This window comes from Colobus angolensis, unplaced genomic scaffold (assembly GCF_000951035.1).
Source record: "Colobus angolensis palliatus isolate OR3802 unplaced genomic scaffold, Cang.pa_1.0 Scaffold72, whole genome shotgun sequence".
Taxonomy (NCBI): domain Eukaryota; kingdom Metazoa; phylum Chordata; class Mammalia; order Primates; family Cercopithecidae; genus Colobus; species Colobus angolensis.
In genome coordinates this window covers 5,783,841-5,801,159 of record NW_012120932.1, presented here as the reverse complement: position 1 = coordinate 5,801,159, position 17,319 = coordinate 5,783,841, and the positions used below count along the sequence as shown (strand labels likewise).

Below are 17,319 nucleotides of genomic sequence, written 5' to 3'. Positions count from 1 at the left end.
AACCAGGGAGTCAGAGGTTGCAGTGAGCCGAGATTGAGCCACTGCACTCCAGCCTGGCGACAGAGTGAGACTCCATCTCAGAAAAAAAAAAAAGAAGAAGAATTTGCACCAGTCCTTCTCAAACACTTCCAAAAAACTCAAGAGGAAGAAACACGTTCCAATTAATTCTCTAAAGCCAGCATTACTCCAATACCAAAATCAAAGACTGCAAGAAAGAAAACTACAGACCAATAATCCTTGTGAATGTTAATGCAAAAATACTCTGTAAAATGCTAGCAAACTGAATTCAGCAGCATATTGAAAGGATGATACACAAAGTAGGATTTATTCCTGGAATTCAAAAATAGTTCAACATCCTTCAAAAATCAGTGTAATACACCACAGTAACGAATGAAGGAATAAAGACACACAATCATTTCATTGATGTGGAAAAGTATTTGACAAAATTCAACATCTTTTTAAAGATGACAAAAACAACACATTAAAAATAAAAGGAAACAAGCCAGGCACGGTGGCTTGCACCTCTTGAGGTCAGGAGTTCAAGGCCCGCCTGGCCAACATGAGGAAACCCCATCTCTACAAAAAAATATAAAAATTAGCCAGGCATGGTGGTGCGCTCCTGTAGTCCCAGCTGCTTGCTTGGGTGGCCAAGGCACGAGAATCACTTAAGCCTGGAAAGTGGAGGTTGCAGTGAGCTGAGATTGCAACACTGCACTCCAGCCTGGGCGACGGAGTGACTCCGTCTCAATAAAAAAAAAAAAAAAAGGGAAACTACTTCAACGTAAGGTCATTTATGAAAAACCCAGAGCTAACATCATCCTCAGTGGCGTCATGATTGAATGGTTTTTCCTCTAATATCAGCTACAAAGAATGGATACCTGTTTTTGCTAGAGAAGGACAAAGATTGTATGATTTCATGTTGTACCTAGAGTCACCAAATTCACAGAGACAGAAGAGAATGGCAGTTGCTAGTAGGTGGGGGAGTGGGGAGTGGGGAGTCACTGTTTCATGAGTACGGAGTTTCAGTTTGGAAAGTGTCTGTAGCTATGTAGGTGTTACAGTTGCATTACAGTGTGGATATACTTAATGCCACTTAACTCGACACTTAAAATTGCTTAAAATGATTTTTGTTATGTATATTTTGCCACGATAAGAGGAAATCAAGAGAGAAAAACTTGCTATTTAGCAACAACAATGAAATTACTGTGGATCAATATTTAAATTCTGATGCTGAGTTCAATTTTTAAATTCATTTGTTAAAAAAAGACAGAAAGTAAAAGAATAATTTAGAAAACTAGAAAAGGAACAAAGTAAAGACAATAGAATTATATGCGTTATTACATTATTAAGATAAAAACAACATAATATAAATATTAACTAATTCATTGAAAAGAGTAAAATAGAGACACTTGAAAAGTCTAATCTGAGGAAAAAAGGCAAATACATAGAAACGCTTAAGAAGCAGAAAGGCAGGCCGGGCACGGTGGCTCACGCCTGTAATCCCAGCACTTTGGGAGGCCGAGACGGGCGGATCACGAGGTCAGGAGATCGAGACCATCCTGGCTAACACGGTGAAACCCCGTCTCTACTAAAAATACAAAAAACTAGCCGGGCGAGGTGGCGGGCGCCTGTAGTCCCAGCTACTCGGGAGGCTGAGGCAGGAGAATGGCGGGAACCTGGGAGGTGGAACTTGCAGTGAGCTGAGATCCGGCCACTGCACTCCAGCCTGGGTGACAGAGCGAGACTCCGTCTCACAGGAAAAAAAAAAAAAAAAAAAAAAAAAGCAGAAAGGCCATCTAACCAATAACAGTATTTATTTATAATAATACTTTGTGTACAATTTTATTCAAATACATTTGGAAAAATGAGGACAAAGGAATGATGGCTGCACTTACTGAGTGTTTATGATACAGTAGGAACTGTCATTCTTGGTGCTTTCCATGGATTATCTCATTTCATACTCAGAATATCCTTTGTGATGGGCGCTGTTATGCCCATTTCACTTAGGAGAAAGCTGAGGCACAGTGCACTTAGGTAACTTGCTCCGGGTCACAACCAGTAAGTAGCAGTAAGTAGCAGGGTCAGGATCTGAATCCATGTGGTCTTACTGCAAAGCTAACACTTTTAATCAGCCTCTCTCCACAGACAGCTGTCAAGGAAATTGGTCAAAATGAAAACCACAGAAAAATCTCCCTCCGCCCCTTTTTTTGGTCTTATGACATTTGTTGTAGTTTGTACTTTTTCATTAGGTCATCGAGACATATTAATTATCCCAGTATTCTTCAAAGCACAGTGTACTGTGCTTTGGTATTCACTGAAAGTTAGTTCACAATAAAACTGAATAACTAGCATTCCTTTTCCTCTCCCTCTCCTTCCACTGACTCTGACAGCAGGAACTCAGAACAGAAATAAAGCTAATGACCTACCTGTTGTATAACAGTTCCTCAACACTTGTCTCCACATGGTGAAAGACTCATCACTTACAAATCCTTGCTTTATGGATCAAGAAATGATGAAGCTTAGGCGCACAGTAACACGTATCTAGGATTTTTGTCTGTAAAGATTGAAGGATATGCATCCTAATGGAATCTCTCCCATTCACCAAACAACTGGCTTAAGCATACATCCAAAGAACATTTTCTTAGATCCATTTCTGATTTTCTTTAGAACCCAAACGCATTGTAGGAGAGAAAGGGATGCTGAGCCCCTCTCCTCTGCCTCCAGGTTACAGAATGGAAGTGAGAATGCAGTACCTTACCTCTGGCGGTGCTGTGTCGCAGGAGCCACCATTTCCTGCTGGAGATGTAAGATTTGCACGATCCAGGGATGTCCTCTAGTAAAAGTCCTTTGTGAGGAGGGGTGGGTAAAGGAGGCAGAGAGAACATCAAATATAACATATGGCTGACCTTACAAGTTCAAAGATAAATTTCCCCCAAATTGTAATGTTTTCAAGCATACAGGCAGTATGGCCTTGCCCCGGTTCCCCTCAGCAACTGTAACAGGCATTGGGTGCTCATACAGAGCATCGTATAAAGCCTCCATATGAGAGACGCTGTGGGGAATAGACCCACAGTTAAACCACTGTGATGAATCAGTTTAGAATTTTAATTAGCACTAATTAAAACCATCCATGGTCTGTATGGAAACACCTTGGATGCCAGTCAACTGAGTGATTCAGTCAGATCTACTGAATTGAAATCTCTACGGATGAGGACTGTAAACCAGCACTTCCATAGACTTTCCAGTTGATTAACTACTTTTTGCTAAGTTGTGGGTTTTATTTTTAATAATTTTAATAAAGTATAACATGCAATAAACTGTACATACTTAAAGTATACAATTGATAAGTTTTGACTTATGTACCTGTGAAACCATCACCACAATTAACATAATGAACATACCCATCACCCCAGAATTTTCCTTCTGCCCCTTTGTGACCCACCCCTCCCGATCTTCCCCATTCCCTTATCCGCAAGCAACCACTAGTCTACTCTCTGGCTCTGTGGATTAGTTGGCATTTTGGGGATTTTTATATAAATGAAAGCTTTGGGGAACAATCTGTAAGCTTAAAGCTGCTATAAAAGAAAAACCTGAATTTAGGAAAAGTTTTTAAACAGTGGAAGGTGATGTTTATAACAGAAATGAAGTTGATATTTGTAGGTTTTCTATAATATTTTTCTCCTTAATAACATCTTTTTATATGAATTTGAATTTTTGAATTATTACTAAATAACATAGCACATTTAAACATAAAATGTTTATTTTTAAATTAAATAAAATTTTAATAATTTTCCATTTTTATGTTCCCAAGCTATCTCTTGAACCCAAAGTTGTTTCACTTGATTTTTGTTTGTATTTTTAATCTGTTTACAGAGCATACAGGATTGGACAGTGTAGAGATGTCAAAGTGCTTAGGCTGATATCCTTGGGAACTGTGGAGGAAATCATGTATTTACGACAGGTATACAAGCAGGTAAATATATTTCCCTTCTGTTTCAGAGGTCAACATTTATGTTTTTAAAAATTAGGAAAAACTTGTGTAATATGAAAGTTTTAAATTTTACTGTATCATGTGGAATTTAATAAGGTCATAAAAAATACCCTTGAATACACTTCTATGAAACAGATTAATTCTTGGGTTAATTGAATTTTTGAGCTGAAAGTTTTCTAGAGTAGTGCCTCTTAAACTTTAGTGTACATGCAAATTACCTAGGGATCTTGTCAAAATACTGATTCTGATTTAGTAGGTCTGAGGTAGAGCCCATGATGTGGAATATTTAACTAGCTCCCAAGAGTCCTAGTAAAACTAATCAGCAGCCCACAGTTTGAGTAGCAAGGTCACAGCTCGCCAAACTACAGGCCAAGATGTAATGGTTTACCATAAATGGGCTACAGGTGCACTGAGATGTTGGTCCCACAGCTTTCTGGACAGCAAGAGTACCTAAGCCTGTGTGTTAGTTCATTCTCATGCTACCATAAAGAACTGCCCAAGACTGGGTAATTTATAAAGGAAAGAGGTTTAATTGACTCACAGTTTGACATGGTGGGGGAGGCCTCAGGAAACTTACCATCATGGTGGAAGGGGAAGCAGACGTGCCCTTCTTCACGTGATGGCAGGAAGGAGAAGTTCTGAGCAAAGAGGGAAAAGCTGCTTATAAAACTTTCAGATCTCTTGAGAGCTCATTGTAATGGAAGCAGCAGCATGGGTGTAACTGCCCCATGATTCACTTACCCACCAGATCCCTCCCACAGCACATGCGGATTATGGGAACTGTAATTCAAGATGAAATTTGGGTGGGGACACAGCAAAACCATATCAGCTAGCTTCCAGCCTTGAGTAACCTCTTCTTTTTACACCAGGTGGATAGTCATATGTTACCATTCTCTATAGGCGCCATCACATGAAGATTAAGGAGCGCTGCCTTAGAGGTACACACTGTTCATGATGAAACTAGGACCCCAGAGATGTGCCAGTAAATGAAATTACAGGAACAGAACTTAAGTGTGCTAACTACTTTCCTGGTACTTCTAGTATTTGTCTAAAATTGCATTAACTCTTTAATATGCTTGGCATATCAATTACTACTTCATTTATGCCTCTAAACAAACAATATTTATTTAGTTTACAACTGGATACTTGAGACAGTCTGGAATAAGGTTCAAGTGTAATCGTAAATACTGCATTTGAATTGCTTCCTTTATGTTCAGTTGGCATCTATTTAAGAGCAAACATCTGCCACATGTGTTGGTAGTTAACCTAAGAATGATCCAATCCTAAATTTATGCTATTTTCTTCATTCTAAAAATAGAGTTGTTCACAGCAGTTTTTGTTTTTCTTAAAGCTTTTAGCTCTATAATAAACAGTTCCTCTTTTTTTTTTTTTTTTTTTTTGTATAGCACAACTACTTGAAAATTATTTTTTTCTAACCTGTTTAACCAACCTTGGGAAAAAGTGGGAAGTTACTCATCTTAGGAGCTGTTCTTTTGAGTACTTAGACTTCCCTCAAGTCAGAGTCTTTCCTCAATTATGTAGTCATTTTTTTCAGTCCATTACTGTATACATTTCTTTTTTACCTATTCATCTGACTCATTTAATGAAATGACACGTCTTGTTATAAAATATACGTTATACAGTAGTATATAATAAAAGAGGCTTCAGAAGATGAGGTAATTTAAGAACTTTATATGACGCAAATAAAGATAAAATGGCAATCATGTAAGGAAAAGGCACTAATATGGTTTACAGATAGTTTGGAATTTAAACCAATGGAGCACACCTTCTAGCCTCCCAGGTTGGCCTTCAGTCTTTTGCGGAAAAAAAAAAAAAACCAAAAATTATGTTCTTAAAAAAAAAAAAAACCTGTAAAAATGTTAGAAAGCAAGAAGAGTTTTCTTGGTGGCCCCCAAATTGTAAGGAGTCCTAAAAGACAAGGAAGTTGGGATCAGATTGAAGGAAGAAGCCAACCTAAACTCAGTCAGAAGAAAACTACTGAAAAGGTAGGTGTAGCCTCTGGATATTCCAAGCTTAGAGTCAGCAGCTACTAAAAAAGAAGGAAGCCTTGGGGTATTACTGATGGTGTAACAAGACAGTTTAGCCCTTATAATCTTACCCCGTTTGGACCAAATTACAGCCAGCAGAGGTGTCTACTCTCAAGTGAGAACAATAAGTAGAAGTACTGGAAGCAAAGAAGCAAGACAGAGCTCCAAATATTTCTAATATTCAGAAGAATGTCCCTCCTGTTGCCCAGAAGCCTAATTACTTGCACCCTCCACTGTTTTTCAGATAAGCACTGCAGTAGACAGAGATAAGCATGTGAAGTATTTAAAAGCAGATGAATATCCCAGCCAGAAATAATTACCCAACAGTTTAGGAAAGTAAACACTTTGAAAAAGGCCGTATAGTGGGCTGAATAGTGGCCCTCAAAGATATCAATTTCTAATCCCTGGAAATTGTAAATGGTACTTTATATGGAAAAAGAATCTTTGCATGTGTGATTAAATTATGGGTCTTGAGATTCGGGCATTATCTTGGATTAACCACAAGTGTCCTTATAAGAAAGAGCTGGAGGACAGTTTGACACGGAAGAGGAGAAGACAATGTAACCACAGAGGCATTGATCGGAGTGGTGTGCCAGAAGCTAAGGAATGCTGGTAGCCACCGCAAGCTGGAAGAGGCAAGAAATAGATTCTTTCCTAGAGCCTCCAGGAGTGTGGTCCTGTCAACACCTTGATTTCAGTTCAGTGATACTGATTGCAGATTTCTGGCTCCCAAAACTCTGAGAGGCTCAAATGATCCTCCCACCTCAGCATCATGAGTAGCTGGCACTATAGGTGTGTGCCACCACACGGAGTTAATTTTTTATTTTTATTTTTTGTAGAGACAGAGTTTCACTATGTTGCCCAGGCTGGTTGAAACTAAATTGTTAATTCAGAACTCTCCCACAAAGATAGATTCCAGCCCCCATGACTTCAGTGGTAAGTTCTATCAAACACTTAATACTGTTTTTGAAAACAGAGGAAGAGGGAACACTTCCAGCTTATTTCACAAAGACGGAAGAATCCTGATACCAAACTTGACAAAGACATTGCAAGAAGAGAAAATGACAGATAATATCTCTCATGAACATAAATATGAAAATCATTTACCAAGCATCTGTTTTGAGTCAATTGCATCCTTTCCCCTCAGAAGATAGGTTGAAGTCCTAACCCCTAGTACCTGTGAATGTGATCTTATTTGTAAGTAGGGTCTTTGCAGATGAGGTTAAGATGAGGTCACACTGGATGAGAGTGGGCTGTCATCCATTGACTGATACCTTATAAGAAGGGGAAAATTTGTATACAGACAGCCACAGAGGAAGAACACCATGTGACAATGGAGGCAGAGATTGGAGTGATGCCACCACAAGCCAAAGAATGCTGTGGATTACCAGCAACTGCCAGAAGCTACCAGAAGCTAGAAAGGCAAGGAAGGATCATTCCCTAGAATCTTCAGACAGAGCATGACCCCGTGGACGCCTTGATTTCAGATTTAGCCTCCACAACTGTGAGAAAATAAATTTCTTTTGTTTTAAGACATCCCATTTGTAGTACTTTGTTACAGCAGAATTGGGAAACTAGTATAGCCTCTAAGCAAATACCAAGTAAATTTGACTATATTTTTGTATGAAACTTCTGTATGACAAAGGAACTGCAAACCAAATTCAAAGACAGTCTAGGAGCAAATGTTTGCCATACATGTAATAAAAGAGCAGCAGCTGCAAAATATAAAAAACTCCCACTGTATTCGTCTGTTTTCATGCTGCTGAGAAAGACATACTAGAGATTGGGTTATAAAGAAGAAGAGGTTTCGTGGACTCACAGTTCTGCCTGGCTGGGGAGACCTCACAGTCACGGCAGAAGGCGAAAGGCGCGTCTTACATGCAGGCAGGCAAAGAGAATGAGAATCAAACGAAGGAGGTTTCCCCTTATAAAACCATCAGATCTCATGAGACTTACTACCACGAGAACCGTAGAGGAGAAGCCGCCCACATGATTCAGTTACCTCCCACTGGGTCCCTCCCACAACACGTGGGAATTATGGGAGCTGCAGTTCAAGATGAGATTTGGGTGGGGACATAGCCAAACTGTATCACCTGCAAACCAATAAAAAGAATAATAGGCATTTCACTGAAGAAAAAAATGCAGGTGGTTAACACATGTGAAAAGATCTTTCTAATCACACTCATAACCTAGAGATAGAAAATGAGACCATTTGCATTGTATATTCTGGAAAAGCTTTTTTAAAAAAGGCATATTGACGTGTTTTTTTGTGGGGTTGGGGAGATTGGTGCTGTTCATTGTTGGTTGGGGCGTTTGAGAGATGCTCATATACTAGTGTTGAGAGTACAGCTGGTGTAGGTATTGTCGAGGCTCCATACCTAACTGACAGAAATCCTCTCACATATGCACAGTGAAGGGTGATAAGAGTTTTCACTTAGTATTGCTCGCATTTGTTTAAAAAACAAAGGAAACAACCTAAATGTCCGATAGTAACAGAATAAATTCTGATACCTATATTACTTCGTGACAGCAAAATTTTAAAAAATTGTAGTCAGATCAAATGTACTGATGTGGCAAGATGTCCGAAGACACTTTTAAGTGAGTCAAAAAAGCAATATATGGAACAATATCTACAGTGTTTCAGTGTGTTTACAAATAAAGCTGTTGCTGTGTGACAGACTGTTTTATGACATGGTTCAACTTAATGTTTTTTCAGTTTTATGATGGTGCTAAAATGATACCTATTTATGTATAAAGTATGTTCCTCTACTTATGATGGGGCCACATCCAGATAAGCCTATCGTGAGTCCAAAACCTACTTTAGACCTAATAGTGTTTTCAACTTACAATGGGTTTATCTAGTTACAGTCCCATCATCAATTAAGGAGCATCTGTATGTATAAATAGCTTTAACTTCATTGAAAGATATCTAGGAGGATGCACCTAAACATTACAGCACTGGTTAGACTAATAAGGAGTGACCTGTATTGTTCATGAGGGACTTCTATTTTGGTATCTTTTGTTGCATCTGTTGTCATGATGCATTCAGATATTTTATACATTTTAAAAACATAAACATCACTTATACAGCAGCTGTGCTCCTTCAGGTTTGGAGCATTTAAGCAATCTAAAGTTTGGCATTCAGAAAATCTCTCGTGTGTGTGTGTGTGTGTGTGTGTGTGTGTGTGTAAATTTTATTTAGAAGTGTTTGCAGAAGAATTGCAAGAACAGCAGAAAGAACCCCCAGTTAGCTTCACTCAAGTTTCCTATTTGCTGACATTTTACACACTTGCTTTCTCTTTGTCTCAGCTATTGTCTTTATTCTTTTTCTGAGCCATTTGGGAGAGAGTTAGACTTCTCATCAGCATGTATTTCCCCAAAGAAGCAACACTCTAAATTTTCCAGTATGTATTTCCCCAAAGAAGTACACTCCTACTTAAATATACATAAAAAACAATTTTATGCATTCTAAACAGTCAGTTGTATATACAGTTCTACAACTTGCTTTCCTCACTCCCTACATTCCCCCCAAAATGCAGTTATTCACATCAAGAAATTAACATTGATAAAACATCATGCTATAATCCACAGGACCCATTCAGTTTCCCCACCTCTCCCAGCAGTGTCTCTTTTTTCCTTCCTGGTCCAGGATTTCATCAAGGATCATGGCTTCATTTACTGGTGTCTCTTCAGTTTTTTTCAACCTAGAATATTACCCAGGCTTTGTCTTTCAAGACCTTGACAATTTTAAAGAATAAGGCCTTTGTGTAGGATGTCCTTCAGTCTAGGTCCATTTGATGTTTCCTCATGTCCAGACTGAGGCCAAGCAGTATTGGCAGGAATACCACAGACACGGTACTGTGCTCTTATCGTTGCATCAGTCAGAAGGCACATGAGGGTGACTTGCCCTACTACTGCTCACGTTAACCTTGATCACAGGTCAAGTTTGTGTCTGCTGAGTTTCTCCACTGCAAAGTTACTATTTTTTTCTTTGTAATTGATGTGTAGTTTATGAGGAGATCCTCTGAGACTGCCAGTTTCTCGTCAAACCTGCACCCATAACCGTTAGTGTTCATTCGTGATTCCTGCCTGAATCAGCTACCACTGTAATGGTTGTCAGGTGGTGATTTTTCTTTTTCCATTATCCTTCTTGGTTGTTCTTTGGAACTCTACCATTAAAAAAAGAGCTTTCCCTTCTATTTAATTTGTGTGGTCTCATGGCTTCCCATGTTAGTAACAGATTACAACACATTGAATATCACTATTTACTTTAATGTTGACACTGTCTTATATTTGGCCAGTGGGAACCCATTAGGGTGGCTTCTGTGTTATTTCGACTTGCTCCCGTCCTTCTTTTTGCACTTCTTTACTGTGGTAGGCTGAATAATAGTCTCCCAAAGATGCTCACATCGTCGTCCCCCAGACTACCTGGGTTATCCAGATGGGCCAGTGTAATCACAAGGGTTTTTTTTTATAAGGGTCAGATGTGCACAGCTTCATCTCTACTTTCTCTGACCCGACTGCCTAATAACCCATGGTAAGGAAGCAAAGGGTCAGAGAGAAAAAGACGAAGATGCCACACTGCTGGCCTTGAAGTTGGAAGAATGGCCATGAACTTCTTAACATCATAAATGTTCTTTTCTTTTTACTTCTTTCTTTGTCTGTTATTATGAGATCCAAGCATTTTCTCCCCTGTATGGATTTTTCATAAGCTAGAAACTAAGCTACATTTTCTAATTACTAATTTTTCCCCTACCTTCTTGAATTTTAACATGATTTTTTTTTATTAGCCTACAGATGGAAGCACCTGGTTTCAACTTTTACTGGAGCCACTTTAGTGCAAACTAATGTGCTTTTTATAAATTTTGTGATAAAACTTTGCTAGGAAGCTTATAAAGACTCAAATTGAGGCTTACAAATTACCTTGGTGATTATAGTTACAGGTTCTACAGTCTGACATTATCAGTGTTTAAGGTAGTTCAGTAACAAGAGGAAAATCGGTAGGTCCCTGGGCTGTCACTTGCATCAATTGTTATTGTGATTTTGTGCTCCCAAGATTGCAGCCCATGTTTCTAGAACATTTGGTGTCAAACTGATCAAGTTGGTATGTTGATCCATAACTTCTTTAAATGAAGGTCCCGTGGGTTTTGTTTTAAGAGAGACGTCTTGAAAGTGAGAAATTAGTTAATAGTATAAATTTTAGATTCAGCCAAACCAAGGTACAAATTCTAGGAATGACACTTAGCTGCCAGCTGTGAGCAAGTCACTTAACTTCTCTAAACTTAAGTTACTTTATTTTTAAAATAGAGAAATTTTAGTTATTTTATTTCTAAAATTGAGATGACATAAATTTGTGAGGATTAAGTAAGAGTATGGAAGTAAAATGCTACACGTGTAATAAATGTTCAATAAATGGCAGCTGTTATACACAATTTTAGTTGCCTAGAATCACTTATTACAGTGCAAATGAACTCTGATGATAATCTCAGTAGTTAAACATTTCTCTTTTTTTTTTTTTGAGACGGAGTCTTTGTCACCCAGACTGGAGTACAGTGACCACCTCGGGTCACTTGCAGATTCCACCAGGTTCAAGTGATTCTCCTGCTTCAGCCTCCCAAGTAGCTGGGATTACAGACGCCTACCACGATGCCCAGCTAATTTTTGTATTTTAGTAGAGGAGGGGTTTCACCACGTTGGCCAGGTTGGGCTCTAACTCCTGAAATCAAGTATTCTGCCCGCCTCCACCTCCATCTTCCAAAGTGCTGGGATTACAGGCTTGAGCCATTGCACCCGACCCTTAAGCATCTTTTTTTACTAATTTCTCCATCAGTGGACTGAAGTTATTTTACATTCTGTGCATTCTTTGTTTCTTTCAAGAAATTTTAAAATACACCTGGGGTTAATCAGATTGTATTTTAATTTTATATATTTATGTTACATTTAGTAAAATATCCAGCAGTTAGAGAGTGCATATTAATGTTGATACTGAAATGGTGTTTTTAAATGTTCCATGTCAGTGTTCTTTCTGTATTCAAAATTATGTCAAAGATGTAGTGTTTCTTAAAACAGTGATAGGGTTTTTGCTGTTAGTAGGCAATGTAGTCAAGCCACAATTAGTTTGACACCAAGGTGGTTATCATATCATTACTTTAGATTGTAATTTAACTTTAGTGATATAGTAATTACTTCTGCCAGTTTTAGTAGTTCCTGTTATAATAAGAGTTTTAAAAGGAGAAAAGTGTATTCATATGTATGCTTTTATTATTAAACATTTATGTCAGGTGGATATTCTATAGAGATATAATCTTGACTCAGTTGTTAGAAAACAGATAAAATAGGAAATATAAGATCTCTGTTTCAATAATACTGGCCAGATTATTATTATTTTACCATAATGGCAACATCTGCCAGGGAAATTAAAACAAAATTTCCTCCCTCAGGAGATTCTGCCTGCTCCAACTAAAGCTGTGTATATACAGGGAATGCCAGGAAATTCTGACATATTGTTGGAGCAAACACTTCAAAAATATCTTGTGTTTTTTCTGTTTTAGCAACTTCACTGTGTGGTGGTTGGAAGTGAAAATGCCAAACGATATTTTGAAGCAGTTCAAGGATCTAAAGAGCATCAAGGAGAGCTTTTTGGGATCCATAACCTCTTCAAACTGAGGTCCCAAGGGTCTTGTCTTACAAGGGACATTCTGGAGGTGTGCTTTTCTTCTCTAACCTTTTCAATAATATCTTAAATACAGTTTTTCTTCCTCAGGAAATTTGAAATACAATTGCTGTTGCCTTTTCAGAGAAACTTTTGGTTTTCTTTATCAAAAATGCCTTGGAATTTTTACTTGTAGAGAATAAGAAATGAATTATTATACCTCTAAACTAAGGTTTTCCCATACATAATTACACATAATGCACACACATGAACGTATATACTGAGCAGTATGAACTCCAAGGCCGTTTTAAGATAGGCAGAGAGAAGCTTATTGTTTTGAAAACAGCTGCTAAAGTCAGGAACTAAAAAAAGAGATTTTCCTAAATAAACAAAAATATAAAATGTGTTTTGATTAAAAGTTACCAAATACTCCCTGAGATGTACTCTCATGTCTCATGGAGATTTTTGTTTTCTGTTCCCAATAAAAATTCCACACCAGTATTTTAAACTCTCCCTGTTGTGTTCATCCTCAACATACAGATGTTTCTTATTCTTCAAACAAAATATTTTATATCCTTTTTTAAAAAAATCTTTTAAGTTCTTTTATATAGCAGAATACTAAAGATATTAACTATTTTCTAATTGATATTCATATAGGTATCATAAAATCCTGGAATATCATCTTTTTCAGCCTCCTCATGGTATAGATGAGGAAACTGAGTCTTAGAGAACTTCAGGATATTTCTCTTGACTTCCATGACTTTGTAGTAAAATCTTAATGTACTTAATTTATTCAGTAAGTACCATAAAGACAGTTCAAGGAGCGATTGGTTCCTGTCCTTGAGGAGCTTGAACCATCTTCTCCGGAGGTGGAAGAGAACGTTTACATAATAGCCACGTAGTGTCAGGAATCGTATGCTGAACAAGTTCAGCAGTAGACCGTGGATGGCTGGGGGAGAGGAAAGTATATATTATTTGAATCCTATAAATATTATTACTGTTATACAACTTCTGATGTAGACTGCTGAGTTTCTAGTTTATAGTAATTATATTTGATTCTGAATTCAGTGACCCATTTGGAGTCCTGCTTTTTGGGTTTTTTTCTCCCCTTGCTTTTTAAATACGCTGTTTCTTTTATGAATTTGTTCTTTCTAGTTTCTCTTTTCATGTCAGTAACTTTGTTTGCCCTCCAGCTCCCAAACCGAGCCGCTACCTCCATCTCAGAGTACTACTTGACATGCTTATATTCACGTTAAAGTCATTGTCTATAGTATTAGCATTACATTTATCCTGTTTTCTGTCATATATTATGGCATAGTTGTCTGTTTTTATCAGAATAACCACCTATTTCTTTGTTAAACAAGTGTTATGTGAGACGTATCAGGATGACAGATTATTAAGTAGAAAAAGTTCTCTTGTTCATTGTGCTACTGCACTCCAACCTGGGTAACAGAGCAAGACTCTGTCTCAAAAAAAAAAAAAAAAGTTCTCTTGTTCACTAGTTATTCTAAGAATATCTTGTTTCACCTTCAGAAGTGTTTATTGATGACAGGACCATCCATGCCTTACATTTTCTTTTTTAAAAATATCTTTAAGTTCTGTAATATACCAGAATACTAAGGATATTAACCTGTTTTCTCATTGATACTAATAAGGGGTGACAAGGCCATCCGTGTCCTTCATTTGTCTTGCTAGGCATACGATTGGCACTTGATTATTAAGTTAAATTTTGAATTAAAATTACTCATTTGTCATCATTTAGAATGTAAACTTACTCAAGTTTGGTTAGATTCATGCTGCTTTGGGCCAAAGGTGCTTCTAAATATTATTATTAGCCCCATATAATGGGAGCACATATCATAAAGTAAAAGAAGTATTTCACTTCATGTGAGACATTTTTAATTTTTAAAGGTTGTGTAAAATCTCTTTTAAAATGTTTTAAGAAGTAAAAATTTGAATATTTACACTTAACGATCTTTTGATTTCTGGGCAATTTCATTCTGTTTTGCATTGACTTTCCATTATCTATATTATGGTTTCTCTTCAAAGATAGACATTGAGAGTTCATTTTACAAATATTTGTTGAGCATCTGCAAAATGTCAGGTACTGTTCATAGAGCTGGTACATACATAAAAGAACAAAATAGACAAAATGATCCTGTCTACCAGAAGTCTACATTCTATATGGGAAGACAAATGATAAACAGAATAAATAAGTAAAAGACAGAATGTATTATGATAGGTAAGTTCTAAGGATAGAAAATAGAACAGGGAAGGGAAATGGGAACTGTCAGGGAAGGAGCATTGAGTTTTAGATGGGGTAGCCACAGGAGCCCTCACTCTGAGGGCTGCATTTGAGTATTCAAAGAGATGAGGGAGGAAGGTGTGTTTTAGATGGGGGAAACAAATGCAGAGGTCCTGAGGGAGGAGCATGCCCCGTGTGATCTCATGATGTCAGGGAGTCCAGACTGGTTAGAGTGGGGTAAGCAAGAGAGCAAGAGATGGAGCCAGAGAGATGACAGAGAGCCAGACCATGCAGGAACTTTGACTTTTACTTGAATGAGACAAAAAGCAATTAGAGGGTTCTGAACAGAAAGATGACATAGTCTGATTTATATTAGCTTGACTTACTATTGAAAACTAGACTATAGAAGTACAAGGACATAAGCAAGAAGCCAGTTAGGAGGATACTACAGTAATCCAGCTGAGAGATTATGTTGGTTTGAGCCAGGGTGATGGTGGCAGGTGGCGTGAGAAGTGGCTAGATGGTGTATATATTATCCAGCTGGCATTGACAGGATTCGCTGATGGGTCAGATACAAGGTATGAGAAAAAGAGAGAAGTTAAGGATGGCTCCAAGGTGTTTGGCCTGAGCAGCTTAAGACTGGAATGGCCATTTATCTATAATAAGCGAGTTTCAGCAGCTTTAAGATTTCTAGTACTGCCACTTTCACCTGTTGTAGCCATTTAGCTTCTGTTACAGAGATAAATGGTAGCCTGGGAATGAGGCTTCCCATCCCATTACTGTAATAGCCTCCAGGCATGGAGAGTAAAGGACTTGCAACAATTCAGAAACCATTTGTCATTCCCTAGAGTTCCATAGAGGAGAGTCTCACTCATTGCCCTGGATACCAAGTGGCTGGAACCATGCCATTAGTATGTCTGTGTATTCTTAAGTTGGGCATTTGTAACTGTAGTGATGATAGTATTATTTCTTCTTGCTCTATCAACACATACAGCCTTAAAAAGTGAATTGATTTCCTTTTGAGGAGAATTTAATATTCTAGAATCTAGGCCATTAGAACTTCTGCTAAATGACACACCAGAAGCTTTAAAGTCCAAATACTTTCCCAAAGATGTAGCAAGCCTGTTATATAACTAGAATATTGTTTTTCATTTCATAGTAGGATGGGCCTTTTTATTTTGATGCCTCCTACACCTAAGGGGTATTTTCAAATGAATATGAACAATAAATATAGTAACAATATAGGCTAGAATATCAAGTTCCCAATATTCAACATTGTGGTGTTTGAAATGTTAATATGTCCTTACCATAATTATTATATAGGAATGGTTGTTACGGATATCATACTGGGTAAATACATAACATTTCTTCACTCTCCCTCTCCCCACTAGTACTTTTAATGAAGTTGGCTGGAAAGTGTTAGTTTTCTGTGTCTGTAAAAGTAAACTTTAAGACAAGAATTAAGAGTATTTTTAAAATGTTTTATAAATGTTTATATATGAGTTTCTTAATTAGCAAGTCGAAAAATAACTTTAAGAATGCTAAAGCAAGCTGCATGCAATGTTTCTTTCTTAACTCCAAGAATAGCATGCCTTGCTATTGCGTATCTGGTTGTGGCTACCCCCTGTGTTGCATGGCTATCTGCATTCTTTCTTACTGACATTATAGAGAGAAGGCCAAGTGGAAGCAGGAATCATGACAGCCACGACATGGTTGAAAGAGGGACCTCCAGCACACAAACTGGAAATGGTATGTAATGTTTGAGCTTGTAGCCTACAACACCTAGAAAACATGCACTGTGACAATTTTGTTTCTTTTCCTTCTTCCTTCATTTTATAACCTGTAAAAAAAAAAAATTAAGAGTCAAGGACACAAAGTCAGAGGACTGTGGGTAAACTTAATAATTAAGGCTGATTTAACATTCATATAACAAATTCAGGAGCAATTCAGGCATTTACAGCTAAACTGAATTTTAACTACCCCAAACTGTAAATCCAGTACCACCTAGATAACTAACCCATCTCAAATAAATAATTTTTGACTAATTGGTCAAAATTGGTAAGTTAAATGGAAAAATCACCACCAATGTGTATTTAAAATTATTGAACACAAATATTAAAGTTGTTCTCTAACTGAAAGCAGATATTTTACTTGATTCCTTAATTTTGTGATCTTTTTAGTAGTTTGCCATCTCATGTACCACCAAATCTTTATTTCATCGTAAGGCCATCTTAAAGGTAAAAAACATATGTGGAAGGTTTTTTTTTATTATTGTTTCTGGTTTTTTCTTGTTTGTTTTTAGAGTCTAAACTGTCAGTTTATACCAGTCCAATGACTTTAAATTGGGGATGAAATTTTTATAAATTTAAAGAAATATATGAAT

The 17,319-nt window shown here is 37.4% G+C and overlaps 1 protein-coding gene across 1 annotated transcript in view; it reads left to right on the top strand.

The window, feature by feature from the left end:
- ERCC6L2 (excision repair cross-complementation group 6-like 2) overlaps positions 1–17,319 on the top strand; it is a 240,699-nt gene that overhangs the window by 180,469 nt on the left and 42,911 nt on the right. Inside the window, exons 14-16 of the mRNA XM_011927507.1 lie at positions 3,874–3,973; positions 12,591–12,743; positions 16,605–16,685. Coding sequence (XP_011782897.1) covers positions 3,874–3,973; positions 12,591–12,743; positions 16,605–16,685 — 334 coding nt within the window. The remainder of the gene's footprint in view (positions 1–3,873; positions 3,974–12,590; positions 12,744–16,604; positions 16,686–17,319) is intronic.